General features: G+C 38.4%; 1 protein-coding gene across 5 annotated transcripts in view; it reads right to left on the reverse strand.

The window, feature by feature from the left end:
- Nucleotides 1-252: 252 nt before the first annotated feature.
- Nucleotides 253-20,709, reverse strand: part of LOC131940515 (cAMP-dependent protein kinase regulatory subunit) — a 197,467-nt gene continuing 177,010 nt past the window's right edge. For all 5 annotated transcript variants that reach the window (XM_059299177.1, XM_059299178.1, XM_059299181.1 and 2 more), the window contains exons 4-11: nucleotides 13,900-13,961; nucleotides 13,536-13,582; nucleotides 13,273-13,371; nucleotides 8,402-8,461; nucleotides 7,652-7,712; nucleotides 6,847-6,968; nucleotides 4,882-4,963; nucleotides 253-4,235 (exon numbers count right to left, since the gene is read on the reverse strand). In XM_059299177.1, the coding sequence (XP_059155160.1) occupies nucleotides 4,063-4,235; nucleotides 4,882-4,963; nucleotides 6,847-6,968; nucleotides 7,652-7,712; nucleotides 8,402-8,461; nucleotides 13,273-13,371; nucleotides 13,536-13,582; nucleotides 13,900-13,961 (706 nt within the window). In that variant the 3' untranslated portion in view covers nucleotides 253-4,062. The remainder of the gene's footprint in view (nucleotides 4,236-4,881; nucleotides 4,964-6,846; nucleotides 6,969-7,651; nucleotides 7,713-8,401; nucleotides 8,462-13,272; nucleotides 13,372-13,535; nucleotides 13,583-13,899; nucleotides 13,962-20,709) is intronic.

A 20,709-nucleotide genomic window follows, 5' to 3' on the forward strand; every position in this document is an offset into this window, starting at 1 on the left:
ATTTTTTTTATTTCTTCTTCCCCTAAGTGTTGTTTAAGTAGTAGTGAAATAGTTTCTCTGTTGGGGACCCAAATGGTGTAGGGGCTGAGGACAGAACACATCGTTCTAGAAGCTGTGGGTACCAAACCAACCAGAGACACCAAGGAGCCCCCCCCCCCCCCCCAGACCAGAAGAAAAATCCAGCCCCCCCACCAGACTAGAAGAAAAACCCAGACACCCCCCCCCCCCCCCACAAGAAAAAAAAACCCACCAGAACAACCTACCCCAACACATAGTCTGTGATATCCAGAACAGAAATATTTTTTTTTACCCCCTAATTTTCTTGAAAGACAACCAAAATCACAGGGTATTTCTAAACAAATTCTACACACACCCTTAGCCCAACTAACAAAGGGAAGCAACACTGACAATACTGGCAGCAGGAGAAGACAACTGCCTCTGATTTTTTTTTTATTATTAATTTCAACTTAATGGGAACAGAAATTTTCCAGAAACCTTTAATTAGTCGGGGGACAAAACAACCAAAATAAAATAATTCATATTTGGACTTCTGACCATGTTGTTAATAGACAATCCTGTGTGTAATGGCTACACAAAAATAATTAAAAAATAAATGTTTAAAGTAGTTACCTTGACAATTTTTTTGTTTTAAAACAAGTTAATTACAGGCATAGACCTCCATTTATCACAACTTAATTAGCATAGAGTTGGACAAATAAAAAAAAAAACCAATAGATCTGAACTACATCTTAACAGAATTATCAGTCATTGTGAACATTTAAAAATCTTCATAGTCAACAGTTACAAAAATAGACAAATACCTCAGCGGTACCTCTCTCTTACTTCATGAGTACATCACTATTACCTTAAAAATACCACTAGCACTCAAGTATTTCCACTTTACCTTAAAGAACCTGGAAATTACCACCTTTAAATCACCTGTACAAATCAAATAAAAATGTGCTTAAAACTTTTTTTTTCTTCTAAAAAGTACTAGATTCCAATATTTTTTTTGTCTGAATTAACCCATTTTTTTTAAACATACACTCGGTAGGGTACATTTATTGGCTCATCCAGAAAGAAATTAATCAAACAGATCAAGACATGTTTGATTGTAAGAACAAGCTTTAGCACAAAAATATTAACCACAATCAGTATCAGAAGATTTTGTCACATTCGGTACATAACTTGCCATAACTGGTTATTTCAAGATCTGAATATGTTATTACTTTACAGAATAATAAGCACTGATTGGAAGTATAAATTAATAATAATTAATGAAAATGGAATTATTTTTTACAGAACAAATAGTGCTTATTGGAATTATAAATTCAATTTTTGAGTTTTAAAACTCCTACTATAAGTTCCAACAAATAGTTTTAAACTAACTTAATAAATAATGGTTTTTTTACTCTATAATATTTGCTTAATCAAGGACTTGGCAATACACATAGGTTATCTTTCTTGCAATATCCTGTGTAAAGTTTACATTGTAAGGGAGATAACAATAGACCATCACAGAACATGACATCAGAAGATAACATTAGCCAGAATCTATGAACACAGCTAACAGTTAGAATACAAGAAATGTTATCACCACTAAATTCCACTTACAATCACACCACTAAATTTACCACACACAAAAAAAATAATTGCTAGTAATGCTATAAAAAAAATATTTTTGGAAAATGTTATTTACATGCACAGTCATTTTTTAGTATTTAATTTTTAAAAATGTGCCATCTGAAATTTGATGTCATGATGTTATTTAAATGGTACAGACATCTATACATTTTATTTTAACCCTCTTTCTTCCACGTGGGACTTTATTGTAACTTAATAGTTACAAACTATTTAAGTTTTATTAGTACAATAACATTTAACTAATTCTCATGTTGGGCATAGGAAACAATTGAAATAGTTCTTAAATTGGAAGAAAAGTAGAGTTGGAGATTAATTTGATTATTTTTAAATATTTGGTGAAATAGGGTTAAAACACAACCTTGATAGTAAAATGTGGATGATTCATATAGTAAACAAAACACAAATTAATTGAAATCAAATTCTTATAGGAGGAAATAAATGACTAGATAGATATGATCGGTGAAATAATTAATTAGAGCAATTAGGAGTTGAGCTAATGACAAATACAATTGAGTAATGTTAGAGATCTGCTTGATTGTTAAGTAATTGGACTTGAGACGACAGAGAAGAGGGTACACATCAGCTAAACCTGAGTAGGTTCTTATCATAGAGAAACTATGACATCTAATGGTACATTGGGGCAAAGGGTGTTAAACAATTTTATTATCTAAAAGTTAGTAATGGGTGAACGGGGGAAAATATTGAAAATAGCCTAGGTATATGTTTGTTCATGTTTGGTCACAGAGACAGGTGAACTCTACTTCACTTGCCCCATAGACCGTCAGGTTTGGAAGGGGAACTTTACTTCATGTTTGTTTAATTTAATTAAAAGGAAAAAAAAACAGTCATTTAGTAGCACTGAGGTGTAGACCTTGAAATGGACAAGAGATAACCTCAAAACCAAATGGTTTAAGTATGAACATAGCCTGGAAGATTGATCACATTCCTGCAGTAATGAAAACTCAACATCTACACACACCATGTAGGCTATCAATCATGTAACGGCTAACCTAAAGTTTTTTCCTTTAAATACTGTACTAATATTTGATACATTTTTGTTTTCTTATTTCATAAAAGCTGAATTTTTTTTTTCTTAATTAAAATATCTTGTGGTTGATTTGACTAAAAAATTAACCAGTACAAAGCTTGGAACTTAACTCGTATCCAGGTGGAATTAATGTTTGGCAAAAACAAATTGTTCAAAGCTATGATAAACCCTGACAAAGTCATAAATATATATGTATATATATATATATATTGACAAAGTCATATTTAAGATAAAGCCTGACTAAATTCCTGTTCATAACTGACTGACAAAACCTGACAATCACATCTGGTTTACGAGCTGTGGTACGACGAATTATTGCTTCTGGGTAAAACAAAAATCACACAAAATAATTTAAAATGACACCTGATGCATTTTTATACATTGTTGAACAAAATAATTTATAAATCTACACAGTTCATTAATCTACATAATCAGACTTTAAAAAAAACAGTAACAAAAAAAAAACATGCTTAAAATGTCAGATTAACACAAAAAAAAATGAAACAAAGGGCAGTAACCCATACAATTCTCATCTGTACTGTAAAATGAATAACAATGAGGTTAAAAATGGGTGGTCTAACCTGGGTCCATACCCCAGCACAAATTCTCTACACACATCATGTCATTGCCATGGCACAAGAGCAATCACTAGAAACAACAACTCATGATAAGTAGGTCAGCTATTTTTAGCTTGTTTTTTTTTTAAACTTTTTTTTTATGATTTAAAAAAAAGGGACTTAACTCATTTGTTTAGTAGCTGAAAATATGAAGCAACTAATTTCAACACTTCAAATATAGAAACATCTTACAAACGGAAATTAGCATTTTAAAATTAAATAAGATATTTTTTTAAATTAATTTCAGTTAGTTGACAATCAAAAAAGAAACTTTTTTTAAAATTTCTACATGTGTAAGTTCAGACTTTTCACAGCCAACTAACACAACTATAGAACTTTATAAAATACAAAAACAACCTTGCATGATAATTAATTATTTATAAATTCAACATTAATTAAGGACCAGACGTGCAAACCATTAAAACATAACAATGAAAAGATTGCATTCTACTATGATGGAGACATGAGCGGCCATCTTGTTGAGCTATGTTGTGTTCATCAAAATGGCTGACGGGAGACAAGGACAAAGTTCTAGCCAGTGACCTGCCATAGACTGATATGTCACTGTGACCTCTCAGACTGAAAGCTGACAGGTCATCATGACCTTTTCAGACTGACAGGTTGCTGTGACCTTCAGACTGACAGTTGACAGGTCATCATGACCTTTCAGACTGACAGATCACCATGACCTTTCAGACTGACTGTTGACAGGTCGCCATGACCTTTCAGACTGACAGGTCACCGTGACCTCCCTTAGACTGACAGCGACACGAAGCTGTTGTACTGGGAGATGTTGCGCTTCAGGATGTCACCGCACGGCCCCAGCACACGCTCGAACCTGGCGCGGTCAAGTTTGACACATTTCAGGGGACCCCGCGACACGACAGTTGCAGCCCTGGGGCGGTCCAACAGCAGCGCGATTTCACCTGCAAGACAGGACAGGTGTTCAGTTACATACAGGATGTTAGAGGACAGGTGTTTAGTTACATCCAGGAAGTTAGAAGACAGAAGAGGCGTTCAGTTACATCCAGGTAGTTAGAGGACAGGACAGGTGTTCAATTACATCCAGGTAGTTAGAAGACAGGTGTTCAGTTACATCCAGGTAGAGGACAGAACAGATGTTTAGTTATATTATATTATTATATTTTTGTATCCCTCATCAGTTTTATAAAACAATGTATAATACTTGATTCTGTTAATGTTTTACTTTAAGTAATCTGGGGTGGGATGGCATGGCCTAGTAGTAGAGCAATAGACTGCGAACTCGAAAGTTCGAATCTGGGTACATGTCAGTGGAACCTCTTTGAGTCCACCCAGTTCTGATAGATAATGTATGCTAAAGAAAGTAAAGGCAGCTGGGCATAGTGCTGACCACATTATCATATACCGAGGTCAAAGAAACAGAACTACCACACTATTTCAAAGATCAACAAATAACTTAACTCTGCTCATTTAGCTCAATACCTAAAGGGTTAATTAAACAATTTAGAAAAATCCTGAACAGCCTGATTCAAACAAACAAATCATTAACCCTTTAGGTGCCAGTGATGGGGATAACATTGTTCAACTCACCAAAATAATCTGAGGGTCCCAGACGACCGACCTCCACGGGTTCTTCGTTCTCTGACCTTCGCTGCAGGACAGCGGCTGAACCCTGGGGGTCAAGTCATGAATGTATCAGGGTGGTATCAAGTCATGAATGTATGAGGGTGGTATCAAGTCATGAATGTATCAGGGTGGTATCAAGTCATGAATGTATCAGGGTGGTATCAAGTCATGATTGTATCAGGGTGGTATCAAGTCATGAATGTATCAGGGTGGTATCAAGTCATGATTGTATCAGGGTGGTATCAAGTCATGAATGTATCAGGGTGGTATCAAGTCATGAATGTATCAGGGTGGTATCAAGTCATGAATGTATCAGGGTGGTATCAAGTCATGATTGTATCAGGGTGGTATCAAGTCATGAATGTATCAGGGTGGTATCAAGTCATGATTGTATCAGGGTGGTATCAAGTCATGAATGTATCAGGGTGGTATCAAGTCATGAATGTATCAGGGTGGTATCGAGTCATGAATGTATCAGGGTGGTATCAAGTCATGAATGTATCAGGGTGGTATCAAGTCATGAATGTATCAGGGTGGTATCAAGTCATGACTGTATCAGGGTGGTATCAAGTCATGAATGTATCAGGGTGGTATCAAGTCATGAATGTATCAGGGTGGTATCAAGTCATGAATGTATCAGGGTGGTATCAAGTCATGAATGTATCAGGGTGGTATCAAGTCATGAATGTATCAGGGTGGTATCAAGTCATGAATGTATCAGGGTGGTATCAAGTCATAAATGTATCAGGGTGGTATCAAGTCATGAATGTATCAGGGTGGTATCAAGTCATGAATGTATCAGGGTGGTATCAAGTCATGAATGTATCAGGGTGGTATCAAGTCATGAATGTATCAGGGTGGTATCAAGTCATGAATGTATCAGGGTGGTATCAAGTCATGAATGTATCAGGGTGGTATCAAGTCATGAATGTATCAGGGTGGTATCAAGTCATGAATGTATCAGGGTGGTATCAAGTCATGAATGTATCAGGGTGGTATCAAGTCATGAATGTATCAGGGTGGTATCAAGTCATGAATGTATCAGGGTGGTATCAAGTCATGAATGTATCAGGGTGGTATCAAGTCATGAATGTATCAGGGTGGTATCAAGTCATGAATGTATCAGGGTGGTATCAAGTCATGAATGTATCAGGGTGGTATCAAGTCATGAATGTATCAGGGTGGTATCAAGTCATGAATGTATCAGGGTGGTATCAAGTCATGAATGTATCAGGGTGGTATCAAGTCATGAATGTATCAGGGTGGTATCAAGTCATGAATGTATCAGGGTGGTATCAAGTCATGAATGTATCAGGGTGGTATCAAGTCATGAATGTATCAGGGTGGTATCAAGTCATGAATGTATCAGGGTGGTATCAAGTCATGAATGTATCAGGGTGGTATCAAGTCATGAATGTATCAGGGTGGTATCAAGTCATGAATGTATCAGGGTGGTATCAAGTCATGAATGTATCAGGGTAGTATCAAGTCATGAATGTATCAGGGTGGTATCAAGTCATATGTGATCTTGTGTACGTCAGTTATATGGACACATGACTGTAGTAGACAGACCACACACACCACAAACACACACACAGACCACACGCACACACCACACACACAGTCTACAAACACACAGACCATGAACACACAGACCACAAACACACAGACCCCACACCCATAGATAGACCACAAGCATGCAGACCAAGAACACTCAGACCACAAACACACACACACACAGACCACAAACTCAAATATAGACCACAAATATACAGACTGCAAACCACAAACACACAGACCACACACACAGACCACTAATCACACAAACCACAAACACACAGACCACAAACACTCAGACCACAAACACACAGACCACAAACACACATTCACAGACAGACCACAAGTCCACAGACAAACAAACAAACAAACCTCTAGTATGATAAAGAAATCCTCCCCTGGCTCCCCTTGTCTGACAATCTCCTCCTTGTCCTCAAACTGGACAGGTTCCAGAGCATCAGCCACAGTCAAACGTTCCCACTTGTCCAGGTTTTCTGATCACAAGAAAAGGTCAAAGTTCAAAATTTCAAAATCCCATACAAATGTATGAAGCTTTAACATATGGTCAAACTTTTAAATCCAATCATAACACACAAATGTATGAAGCTTTAACATATGGTCAAACTTTTAAATTCACTCAAACACACACAAATGTAAGTAGCTTTAACATATGGTCAAACTTTTAAATTCACTCAAACACACACAAATGTAAGTAGCTTTAACATATGGTCAAACTTTTAAATTCACTCAAACACACACAAATGTAAGTAGCTTTAACATGTAGCTATGCTAATTAGCTTAGCATACAGACTAGTTTGTTGATTCCATGAACTAACACATCTGTTTCATCCATGGGTTGATTCTTAGTAGTTCAAAATAATCGTTTATGTATGAGCATGTTATTAAGTTACTAAAGAATGTTACTGGTTTAACTATATTTGTTCAAGTGATCTCAAATGTTTTGGGGAAAAAAACACAACGTTCACAATTGAGTCTATAAGCTGAATGATATCATATGTTGGTTACATAATCCATGGGACATCTAACCTTATAGACTAATTCTAACTCATGACCAGTCATAATTCACTACACCGATCCTAACTCTCTAGACCAATACTAATTCACTAGACCAATGAAGATTCTTATCTAGACCAATACAAACTCCCCATCTTCTCACCTAGGATGGAGACCTTGCTAAGGAAGTCCTCGTAGATTTTCCTCTTTCTTATGGTGCTGCCCTGAAAAGACATACAAACTTTACTTAGAAAACTTTTATAATGTGCCTAGAGGGTCACCTGATAACATATGTATCACATAAACAATAGTCATACACATATAATAGAACTATACATATGTATCATATAAACAATAGTCATACACATATAATAGAACTATACATATGTATCATATAAACAATAGTCATACACATATAATAGAACTATACATATGTATCATATAAACAATAGTCATACACATATAATAGAACTATACATATGTATCATATAAACAATAGTCATACACATATAATAGAACTATACATATGTATCATATAAACAATAGTCATACACATATAATAGAACTATACATATGTATCATATAAACAAAAGTCATACACATCTAGTAGAACTACAGATTTAGTAAAACTATACATCTAGTACACATACAGCATACATTATATAAACCATTTACCACCCAAAAACCATTTACCACCCAAAAACCAATTACTGCTCAAAAACCACTTATCACCAAAAAAAAACACCACACAAAAACCACTTACTGCAGAAGAAACCCTTATGACCAAAAAACTTACCATTTAAAAAAACCACTTACCGCACAAAAACAACTTACAATACATACTTTACTGACTGTAAACCGTTTACCGCCATAAATCATTTACCACTTTATTGGACTACCATAAAGCACTTACCATCAAAATTCTCCTGTAACTGTCTCTGTCAATACCCCACAGTTTGACATCGTTTTTCGCCTGCAACACCAAACAACAATGTGAAAGTTATAACAGACAACACCGCCACTTTTAAAATGATTTACCTTCTTCAACAGCCAAGGAACATTACACATATTAAGAGCTGTTTTCCCTTCATCAAAGAAAAACAAAATCAACTACACACATCAACCACACACCGACCACACATCAACCACACATCAACCACACATCAACCACACACCAACCACACACCAACCACACATCAACCACACACCAAGCACACACCAACCACACACCAACCACACACCAACCACACACCAACCACACACCAACCACACACCAACCACACACCAACCACACATCTGAATCACATCCGCTCACACGATTTTTTTTTTGTTGTTAATCTCTGAAAGTTCACAAATGTCGCAGCTTCTTTCACCCCGACCCCTAACCCCGACCCCATCCCTCTCAACAAGACGCTGTGATAACAAAGGATTTTGTTCTTTTCTTCATGTGATTGTCTTCGGTTCTCTATCCAATCATAATACTTATGCATCAAACAACGAAATCAAATATAACGTTACAAATCAGATAAACGGTTGTTTTATAGCACCAATATAATGCTGATGTAAAACATATCAAATTACTCTTTTTTAACCCAGTGGTCCATGGGGTAGATGAAGAAGTTCATCTATTTCCGTGAAAACAGGACATGAAGAGATATGCCCAGCCGCCTTTACTTTCCCCAACGTAATTCAGGTACACTTCAGAGCTGGGTGAACTCAGGGGCACAAGCACCGGATCCAAACGAGACTTTCGGGTTAAAAGTCGTAAGGTCTACTATCATCCAAACACGCCATCCCAGTTATAAGTTGATATAAAATTGATATTACATTGTATGAAATTGGGTGACCGGAAGGATGCGCAACGAAAAACTGCGCACACATAAGTGCGTAAGCGCATTTTTAAAAAAATTGAGCATTTATAGACATTAACAAAGAGTGACCACATGTACATTGTAGCATAATTTTAAAAATTCAAAATTAGACGAAATTAAAGCGCATTCGTATAATTAATATAATTAGTTTGTTTTTGCGCATTTTTCTGTTTGCATAATTTTACGTTGCGCAGTTTTCAGATAGCGCATTTTTCTAGAAAACCATGAAGTTGATCTAAAACAGATTCCACGCTGGTTTAATGTTTCTATAACGATGACATAACGAAGCCACGTGTCAGATTAAAACGAAACCGGATGTGACGAGGGCACAGATCTATCATGACGTCAACACCCAGACGTCACTTGCACTAAAGACGATGCAGTGAGCGGCCAGAACGATGAGATTTTAATAGCCCGTCCACCACACCACACAAAGGTGTCGCGAGTTTTTTAAGTTCACTATCGATCTATCGACGAGTTCAATCATTATTCAATGCCAATCTATAACCCGTTTGGTCGTGGAAAATATGTGTTTTAATACCGTGCTCTGAAAAGTAAAATATTAAAAGCAAATGCTAGTGCACATTGCATTTTAAAACAGCTGTTAAAAAGTAACACTAGCACATTCCCTGGGGAGAGGTCGGAGTCTTGATATAGTTATGTTTTCTCAAAAGACGCTCATGTTTTTTACCTACGGTAAAAGTTGATGTTGGGAAAATTATCTTTTACATGTTATATTCTTAAACCAGTTTGTTTCATCTGCAGTGCAGTTTTTCTTTAAATTCCAATCTTATTGTAAGAAACATATTTAAATGTGTATTCATTATTTTTAATTCATTAACTCTTTTTGGTTTCCATACAAAAAGTTTTTCTTGAGATAATGTGCCTATTTTTTTATTTTATTTATCTCTTATCTTTGGAGATTTTTGTCCTTGAGGTATTTTATCTGATACAATTTTTCATGGATCTATGTGCGCCCAAACACGGAAAATACAGAACCGATTTTTTTACTAGACTAAGACAGGTATCATTTAGGGCTGATTTAAGCAATGTGTTTAGGTTTTACAAACCCCTCTGTTAGTGTATACTAGTCTTTATCGCGCCGTAATATCTGTTTCCTTATACAATCCTAATTTCGTCAAAACAAGAAACAGAACAGAAATATATTTCGGGTGTCGGAAAATTTTTCTCAAAGTCGACAAAAGTAGCAGGGAGCTGTTTACATATCCGGGGTTCCAGCAACGATAGCACGACAAAAAAAATTACGGAAGGAAATCTATTTCAAATCTATTTCCAACAGTCTCATCAAATTTCCCAATCTGACAGACGGCATCAGCTGATGGACGTGCGGCATCGGACCGCTGGACGGGCGGCATAAGACGCTGGACGTGCGGCATAAGACGCTGGACGGGCTGATGAATGACCTGAGGGGTCCGCTAAACGCTGGACGCGCAAATTATGGGAGGCGTTTCACATTAGCTCAGGGAGGGGAGTGAATCTCCGTGGGTCAAGGGAAAAGTGCTCGCTTTGTCAGCGTCTTTAATGTTAGCCAAGGGATAGGGTCTCCCCTCTTCCCCCCCCCCCCCCTGCCTCCCAGTCGCTGAGTAAACATCCTTCTGCGCAGTGGTAACTATCGATTAGTTATCTATTCGCGGGTCGAAGGGCATAACGCTACAATAGTAAATATAGACGACTGGGTGAGAAAATGTGTTGTATTTTTTAAATATAACTATAACCTCACAGGCTTCACTATCCATCTCCATAGCAGAACTAATTATAATAATAATAGATTTTTGGGATGGGCTTACAACATGCCCGCGGGGGAAAAAAAATTACTGTCACAGAAATAGAAGAATAAGCGAAACAAAAAAACATAATCAGAGGCGAGAAAAGTGTTCCACAAAGGTGATAAACGAAGCTGTGCATGGAAAGTCAAAAGAATCCAGCAAGGCCGACTACTCTACTCAAACATATCTAAAAAAAAACCGTTTTCCTTATCCAAAAAGGTTTTAATCAGTTTGAGAACACGAAATATTCGAAATCTAAAATTATCTGGTAGATGCGCCCCAATGCAAAAAATAATTGTAAAATCAGCAACAAATGCTGAGACGAAGTAAAGTATGTAGGAACACTTCTAGAGAAACTAGACAACAATCAGGCGAAACTCAAACGGGGTTGAGAGAAGTTATCAGGAGACTGTGTGAGTTGAGAGTCTTGAAGGCGGCCCCGAGTTACTGCAAGTAATTTAAAGGAATAAAGAAGAAATCAACACAGCTAGAAATTAGCATTTAAAACATTTTGTCCTACCCCGTATGGCGACCCACCACACCCATTTTCTGGTGTAAAAGGTCATTGTGATCACTAATTATAATGTTCTCAAATTGTCAATCTTTTGGTGATAAAATTAACATGTAACAAATATCAAATTGTAATCAGTTGAAAAGCGGCAAAAAAAAAAAAAAAAAAAACAGATAACGAATTTAAAAATGTTCATGTCTAAAAAAGAAAAAAGGAAATGCATTGATTTTAATCTGCGCGGCAGTAACAGAAGACGATTCATTTCACATTCGCTGGGAGCGTAAGGAAATTACTTTTTTTTTTCCATTTTTGATTTATTACATTACATCTTGAACCCTCTGACACAGTAACACATAAATACTCGCAACATATTCCATATTTTATAGCACCATAGTCCTCTTTAAAAAGTTTGCTAGTAACAGCTAAATCTACATATTATTAAAAATAATAAGGGCAGTGAATTACTATCTCTCGGTTAAAACAAAAATAGATTTCAAAGACCATGAAACTTGATAACGGTGTACTTTACTCGTTATTTCGTGGGCTTCACTCAAGTAAGGCGGATAGGGCTTGCAGTAGGCTTCATACCAGGACAGGGGTTGGGTTGGGTTCACACCACAATGGTGAACAGAGTGTGGGGGGGGGGGGGGGGATGTTGTGTTTTCTATCACCCTAAAAATTTGGTCACATAAACTCGAACCAAGGCGGAATTCAACTACACGTCAGATGATGTGGGCGCCCACCTTCCTGTAAAATACGCCCACCCCCCTCCCTCCAAACTGTACTCACCTTCATAAAATTACACTCACTCACGGGCCCTTCAATGTCTTCACAACCACCCCCCCCCCCCCCCCATTTCTTACAAAGAAAATAAGACAACTTGAAAGGGAGACAAATTCTTTCAAACAAGCGAGGTGTTTTCCATATAGCAACTTTTTTTAAAAGGTTTCTTTGACGGACCTGCAGTGAAACTGTCGACAACAAACAAATTAACATAAAACTTGACCTTGCTAGAAAAAGATGAATTAAATTTTCACGAAAAGTTGAGCTGAAAGAAAATTTTGAAGAAAATATTTTTTTTCAATGTTCACAACAGAAGTAATTATTGAGATTACCACAAAGCTTTCAGCATTGAAGGTGCGGTGATATTCTAGAAAGTGTGGGGCGGGAGGGGGGGTGGGGCGGGAGGGGGTGGGGCGTTTTTTTGCCGAGACATGTTGCTTGTAATATAGCCAGAAATGTAAAGTGAGAAATTGGAATAAGAAATCTATTGACAAACCTAGAGAAATGTATCGAAAAATAAACAAAACTGTAAATATCAGGCATGGAACAAAAAAAAATGTCCGACATGGCAGCTTTACAGTACTTATATTGTTATAACTTACACGCCAATGTTTTTTACAGGGAGTCTCAGTGGGTCTCAAAACAAAACGAGTGGGTCCCCCCTGCCAGAGACCAGATAGTCTCTCTTTTATAGTACTTTTCAAGCAACTCTCAGTGGGTCCCCAGCAAAAGGACCTCATCGCACTTTTTTCGGTGGTTCTTCATATAAGACCAATGCCCCCCTCCCCCTCCAACCCCCACCCAACAGAAAATCTATCACGTGATTACTGACCTTGACCGTGGCGGCACGGGGCGTGCCGTAGATGAGCGCCAGCTCACCAAAACTTCCTCCCTCGCCGATACTGGTCACGTGAACACCGTTGACATAGACCTGGGACAGAAAATACAAACTCCGTGAGCCTCGGTGATAAACGTGAGTGGAGATTCACACAGCCTTTAGATGTGTATTGCACTACACGAGTATCTTTGTTTCAATAAAAGGTAAGTGGTTACAAGATACTCTTTGATGATACAAAGATAAGCTGAGATACTTACGTCAACTTCGCCTTGGTCAATGACGTAAAAGTTGTCTCCCTCGTCACCTGAAATGGGGCATCTTGATATACTTACGCATATATATATATATATATATATATATATATATATATATATATATATATATATATATATATATATATATATATATATATATATAACATTGTCTAACATAAACTATGTTAAAAAATGAAATCGAACGTTTAAAGCGTAATTACTATAATTCGTTTACTAAAAATGTCCCACGTTTATAACAAAAGTATTCTTAAGACACAAGCTAAGGGTCACTTTATAACAAAGGCTCCCTTAACACCACCTATAACAAAGGGTCATTTAACACCACCTATAACAAAGAGTCACTTACCTTGCTGTATAATGACTTCGCCCGCGTGCCGATGGACAGGAAACATTGCATCAAAAATATCACTGGGGAAGAGAAACAAAGTCTGATGTAGTGCATGGGTAAAGGTCTTTCAACAGGGGGAAAGGTCTTTCAACAGGAAAGGTCTTTCAACGGGAAAGATCTTTCAACAGGAAAGGTCTTTCAACGGGAAGGCTTTTCAACGGAAAAGGTCTTTCAACGGGAAAGGTCTTTCAACGGGAAAGGGCTTTTAACGGAAAAGGTCTTTCAACGAGAAAGGTCTTTCAACGGGAAAGGGCTGTCAACGGGAAAGGCCTTTCAAGGGGAAAGGTCTTTCAATAGGAAAGGTCATCTGTACATTGAGGAACTAAACAAGACGCCAAAAAAAAACACCCCGTTGAATCTTGAAGGCAAGACGCCACCTGCCACTTGTCAGAAAGTCAAGTAAAAAAAACACATGGTCAATTTCTGTAATGGCTATAACTTGTGAGAGAAACATTGATTTTATAAATCCCCCCCCCCTTACCCCCGACCATGGGGAGTTGACCAAATAACACTTTCATATTCTGCCGACGCGTTGCTCATTAGACCGTGAGGTACTCTCATGCTTCAGAGGTTTACGGAACATTAAATCTGATGGAACAGACCACTAGACCTGATGGAACTAACCACTAGACCTGATGGAACTGACCACTAGACCTGATGGAACTGACAACTAGACCTGATGGAACTGACCACTAGACCTGATGGAACTGACCACTAGACCTGATGGAACTGACCACTAGACCTGATGGAACTGACCACTAGACCTGATGTAACTAACCACTAGACCTGATGGAACTGACCACTAGACCTGATGGGACTGACCACTAGACCTGATGGGACTGACCACTAGACCTGATGGAACTGACCACTAGACCTGATGGAACTTGATGGAACTGACCACTAGATCTGATGGGACTGACCACTAGACCTGATGGGACTGACCACTAGACCTGATGGGACTGACCACTAGACCTGATGGAACTGACCACTAGACCTGACGGAACTGACCACTAGACCTGATGGGACTGACCACTAGACCTGATGGAACTGACCACTAGACCTGACGGAACTGACCACTAGACCTGATGGGACTGACCACTAGATCTGATGGAACTGACCACTAGACCTGATGGAACTGACCACTAGACCTGACGGAACTGACCACTAGACCTGATGGGACTGACCACTAGACCTGATGGGACTGACCACTAGACCTGATGGAACTGACCACTAGACCTGACGGAACTGACCACTAGACCTGATGGGACTGACCACTAGACCTGATGGGACTGACCACTAGACCTGATGGAACTGACCACTAGATCTGACAGAACTGACCACTAGACCTGATGGAACTGACCACTAGACCTGACGGAACTGACCACTAGACCTGATTGGACTGACCACTAGACCTGATGGAACTGACCACTAGACCTGACGGAACTGACCACTAGACCTGATGGAACTGACCACTAGACCTGACGGAACTGACCACTAGACCTGACGGAACTGACCACTAGACCTGATGGGACTGACCACTAGACCTGACGGAACTGACCACTAGACCTGATGGGACTGACCACTAGACCTGATGGAACTGACCACTAGACCTGATGGGACTGACCACTAGACCTGCAGGGACTGACCACTAGACCTGATGGAACTGACCACTAGACCTGACGGAACTGACCACTAGACCTGATGGGACTGACCACTAGACCTGATGGAACTGACCAATAGACCTGATGTAACTAACCACTAGACCTGATGGAACTTGATGGAACTGACCACTAGACCTGATGGAACTGACCACTAGACCTGACGGAACTGACCACTAGACCTGACGGAACTGACCACTAGACCTGATGGAACTTGATGGAACTGACCACTAGAACTGATGGAACTGACCACTAGACCTGATGGGACTGACCACTAGACCTGATGGAACTGACCACTAGACCTGACGGAACTGACCACTACACCTGATGGGACTGACCACTAGACCTGATGGAACTGACCAATAGACCTGATGGAACTGACCACTTAACCTGATGGAACTGACCAATAGACCTGATGGAACTAACCACTAGACCTGATGGAACTGACCACTAGACCTGATGGAACTGACCACTAGAACTGATGGAACTGACCACTAGACCTGATGGAACTGACCACTAGACCTGATGGAACTAACCACTAGACCTGATGGAACTGACCTCTAGACCTGATGGAACTGACCACTAGACCTGATGGAACTTGATGGAACTGACCACTAGACCTAATTGAACTGACCACTAGACCTGATAAAACTGACCACTAGACCTGATAAAACTGACCACTAGACCTAATTGAACTGACCACTAGACCTAATTGAACTGACCACTAGACCTGATGGAACTGACCACTAGACCACTTTGAAACGTCCGAGCAGGTAATAAGTTAAATCGCAGGCCACACTTTCACCCTAATGAAATAGCCACCCGCCCCTCTCTACACCGTGTTCGTTGGTGAGCACTCTGCCGAGCTGCTCGTGCAATCAACTCATGTGTCGCGTGCAGTCAATAAAGTGGCTCTCATGCCAAATGACATACTGTCAACAGACAGTCCTGCTAAAGCTAACTACCCCCTTCCCACACAGATATATATACAGTAGCGTACGCAGGGGGGAGCAGGGGGAGCGGCCGCTCCCCCTCTGGCCATTTTCAGCAAAGTGGCGCCTTTTTGGAAACTTTTTAAACTCAAAGTTTTAAACAATGATATTTGTTAAAAACATATTTTTGGTCGGCACATCTATGTAAATCACAAGATTTCTTTTCATGCAACAATTAAGCATTATTGTACTAGTCTAGTAGTGTCTACGTTTACAACACGTATTAACAGCTGCATCAGCTTGCCATTCTAAAAATAACCATTACGATGCATTACAATGTTTAAAAAACCTCTACGGTAGTAACACTTGGCAAGAGGGGTGTTAAGTTTAAGGCAACTGTATAATGTATTTGCTTACGAATAATTGAATTAGAAAATGTTATACATAAAATTTCACACATAATTACTTTATATATACAGTTTGAATCGTGTGATTAATTTAAAAAAAATTACAATACAGAAACAAATACAACTGATGTGGCACCTCTATTTAAATTTACTTTTGAGCAAACTGCGTAGTGGTTGGGACATTTTGACAAGGTCAACAACATCATCACGATGAAGTAGTAGTATTCTTACAGTTTGGGCGATAGTAATTACGATTACAAATTATATGAAACAATTACAACCCTCCCCCCTCTCCCATGGACCCTTCTGTAAAAACATATTGTCATAATACCACTGCTACTTATTTAAATCTATTTCTGTAATATATATTTGTGTAATATATATTTGTGTAATATATATGTATGTTTAGAACAGTCATCTAAAAACTGACGCTATGTTCACTCTGAGTTGGTGTAGAGCGACATTAATGTTACACTTAGGTATACGCTGGGTTGGATAATTGACCTTAAGTGAACGGACAGTGGTGAATGAAGTTGAACCCCCCCCCCCCAACCTACCCCGAACTGATCTGTTAAGTACATGTAGAAAAACGCGTAATGATGTACCAACGTACCATGCCGCCAGAAAATTAGCTTTTAAACGAAAACTCTGTGAATATTGTTTTTGCAATAACCAGTAAAAAGGTGTGTGATCAATACAGTGATCTAACCATACCTATCACTATGTTAAAAAATGATCTTTAAAGTACACAAAGAAGCAGTAGTTAATTAAAAATGTATGATCTGAACTAAAAGACCAATTTTTAGTTGAATGTAGGATGTTATTCCGAATGTTTTTCTACTATAATGAAAAGCGTGGTTTTATACCAACTCTGAATTTAAAAAACTTTTATTATGCTGTAATACTTTAGTATTTATGATGACGATATATTAAATTTTGATTATAGACAAAAATATTTTGTAAACGCGAATAGTGTTAAGCAATTTCATTATATTCTAAAGTAATTATTTATTTGTTGTGACATTTATAATTAAATGTGTAGATATATACATATTTATAGTAAGAGAGTGATTATTTCCCCTATTTCACTTGTCTTAATAATTTCCTAGTAATTATTATGTAAGAAATTTTTTTTTTACAAGAATTACAAAACAGATTGTGGTACGTTCATTGTATTTGGTTGTAGTGTGTGAATATATTTATATATTATTTTTTGTTTATTTTGATACAATTTTTGTTTTGTCGGCCTACATTGTGTGTTTTTTCTTATTTCTTCAGAGTGCTACTTTCGATTTATTTTACATCATAGCGAAGTAATGACATACAGCTAGTAATACTATATATATATATATATATATATATATATATATATATATATATATATATATATATATATATATATATATATATATATATATATATATATATATATATAGAACGTGTTAAAAATTCGGCGCCTTTTTTTGTTCGTTTCGCTCCCCCTACAACGAAAACCTGGATACGCCTCTGTATATATATATATATATATATATATATATATATATATATATATATATATATATATATATATATATATATATATATATATATATATATATATATTGTTACGACCCCAAGTGAACTTTACCTGGGTTTGGTCCCATCGAGGAGGGCCAGGTAATTAAAATGAAATGCTTAGGCATGTTAATGCACTGGTCAGCATAGGCCGTGAGAGTCTGGGGGTTTTGATGGCCACACCGGATTAGATTACGCTGTGGGCGTGGCAGACTTGGAGACTTGGGGGACTCGGCTATTAACGTGGCCAACAGCCCATAAATTACCAGGTGACACCACGGGCTGACCGTTGATGCTTGATCTAGGCTAGTGACGGTCCGTGTTTTACGGCTGGGAAAACCTTCCAGTTCGCACAGGGCCGAGATGGACGGTCATGTCCTGACCTGACCTGACCTTAGGGTCAGGCTCGATTAACAAGGTTCCCACACTAGCGAGGGACGACTTGAGTACTTTAGGAGGGTAGACCGGAGACTAGGGGCACACACTCTCGACAGACACTCTCGACTGGACACTCGGGACACACACACGGAGACGGACGGACGTCTCGGATAGCTAGGTTTAGGGGAGACAGACATGGGGTCGTCTCTGTGAGCTAGTGGAAAGCCACGACATGTTTTAGACTTAGGCTAGGCTAGACGGTTAGGGACAAGTAGGGTAGTCATACTAAGTACTTTAGTTGTTGTAGATAGTTGTGTATTTTTCCTATTGTGTTCCATGTGGTGGCGGGTTAATGTTAGATGTTGTATTTTGTGGCGAATAAATCGAGATTACTGAAGTTGGCATTTATTTATTTTTATTTTTCTTCTTCTTGTTTCCGATTGCGTAACAATTGGCGGCTAGAGTCCGGGATAGGACAGACAACGAGTTGAATAGTTTCTTTTGATGCCATGTTCAGTTGGGGGCTCACGAGCTAGGGTTTTAGTTTTAAGTTTTATGAGTAGTGAGAGTAAAGTTGTTCACGGAATCAGGAGAGTTTTCCAAACATTGAGTAAGTAGCGAGCTTATCACCTTTGTATTGACACTGAGTTTATTTTGCTTGATTTTTATGTTGGTCCAGTAGAGCTGGAATTTTTATTTTTATTCAGTATAGCTGGAGGGATTAATGCCCAGTATACTTGAATGTTTTTTGTGTGGTCCAGTGGAACTGGAGTGTTCGGGTTTATTCAGTACAGCTGGAGGGTCATTCCCAGGTACGTGAATAAATTCGTAATTTTTATTTGGTTTGCTCAGTATAGCTGGAGGGTCAATTCCCAGTATACGTGAGTGAATCGTTTGTGATCCAGTGTAGCTGGATATCTTAGTTTGGTTGGCCCAGTATAGCTGGTGTCTACCTGTTTCAAGTGTCAAAGGTGATAGCCCTACTTTTAATGTTTAAGTTAAAGTTTTTGTTGTGAGCCACATTTTTTAGTAGTTAACCGCCACCATTTAGCTGGATAAGTTCCGTAAGTGTGAATCATGGACGTAATGAGTTTTATTGAGTGTCCAACTCTAGAAGTTTTAGACAGGTTTTGTCGCTTAGAGTTGTTGTGTCTAGTTGAGCAGCTAGGACTAGAGGTTGATGTCTCGGATAGAGATAGAGTTCTACGAGATCATATTTGTGTTGAGTTGGTGAATACAGGTAGATTAGAGGAGGAGTGTCTAGACTCGATAGAATATTATGAGATCGGGCGTATTAGGGTTGAAGAAATTGAGAGAAAGTTTCAAGTGAAGTTGTTAGAGATCGCGAGAGAAAAAGAGGATAAGTTGTTAGAGATCAGGAGGGATATATTCATGTCAGAATCTTGGAAGGAAATTAACATTAAAAGTTTAGAGAAACTGTTCGGGCATGAAGTTAAACTATTAGAGATCAGGAGGGAACGGGATTTACTTAGGCTATGGGAGGAGGCGCATCTTAGTGGATTGTTTGACTTTCCAGAATCTGTCTCTGTTTTCTCTCAGGCCAGTGTAGTAGTTTCCGAGGATCGGTATAGAGATGAAGATAGTTTGTTGTCTGATAGAGTTGGTAGTGAGTTTTGTCAGTCTCAGACTAAGGCTGCCACTAGCTTTGGCTCAGTCCCTGAAGTCGACTCTAACCTAGCAGAACCAGCACAAACGTCAAAACGTGCTGATAGCTTACGAGTCGAGAGTTGTGTGCCGACAAGTACTGAAGGCAGTCAGCAAGTTATTGGTTTAGATAAAATAACGGCAACCACTCTGATGTTGACCAGTCATGAAAAG

The sequence above is a fragment of the Physella acuta genome, unplaced genomic scaffold, assembly GCF_028476545.2.
Source record: "Physella acuta isolate Inbredline_101_S28 unplaced genomic scaffold, ASM2847654v3 ptg000320l, whole genome shotgun sequence".
NCBI lineage: Eukaryota > Metazoa > Mollusca > Gastropoda > Physidae > Physella > Physella acuta.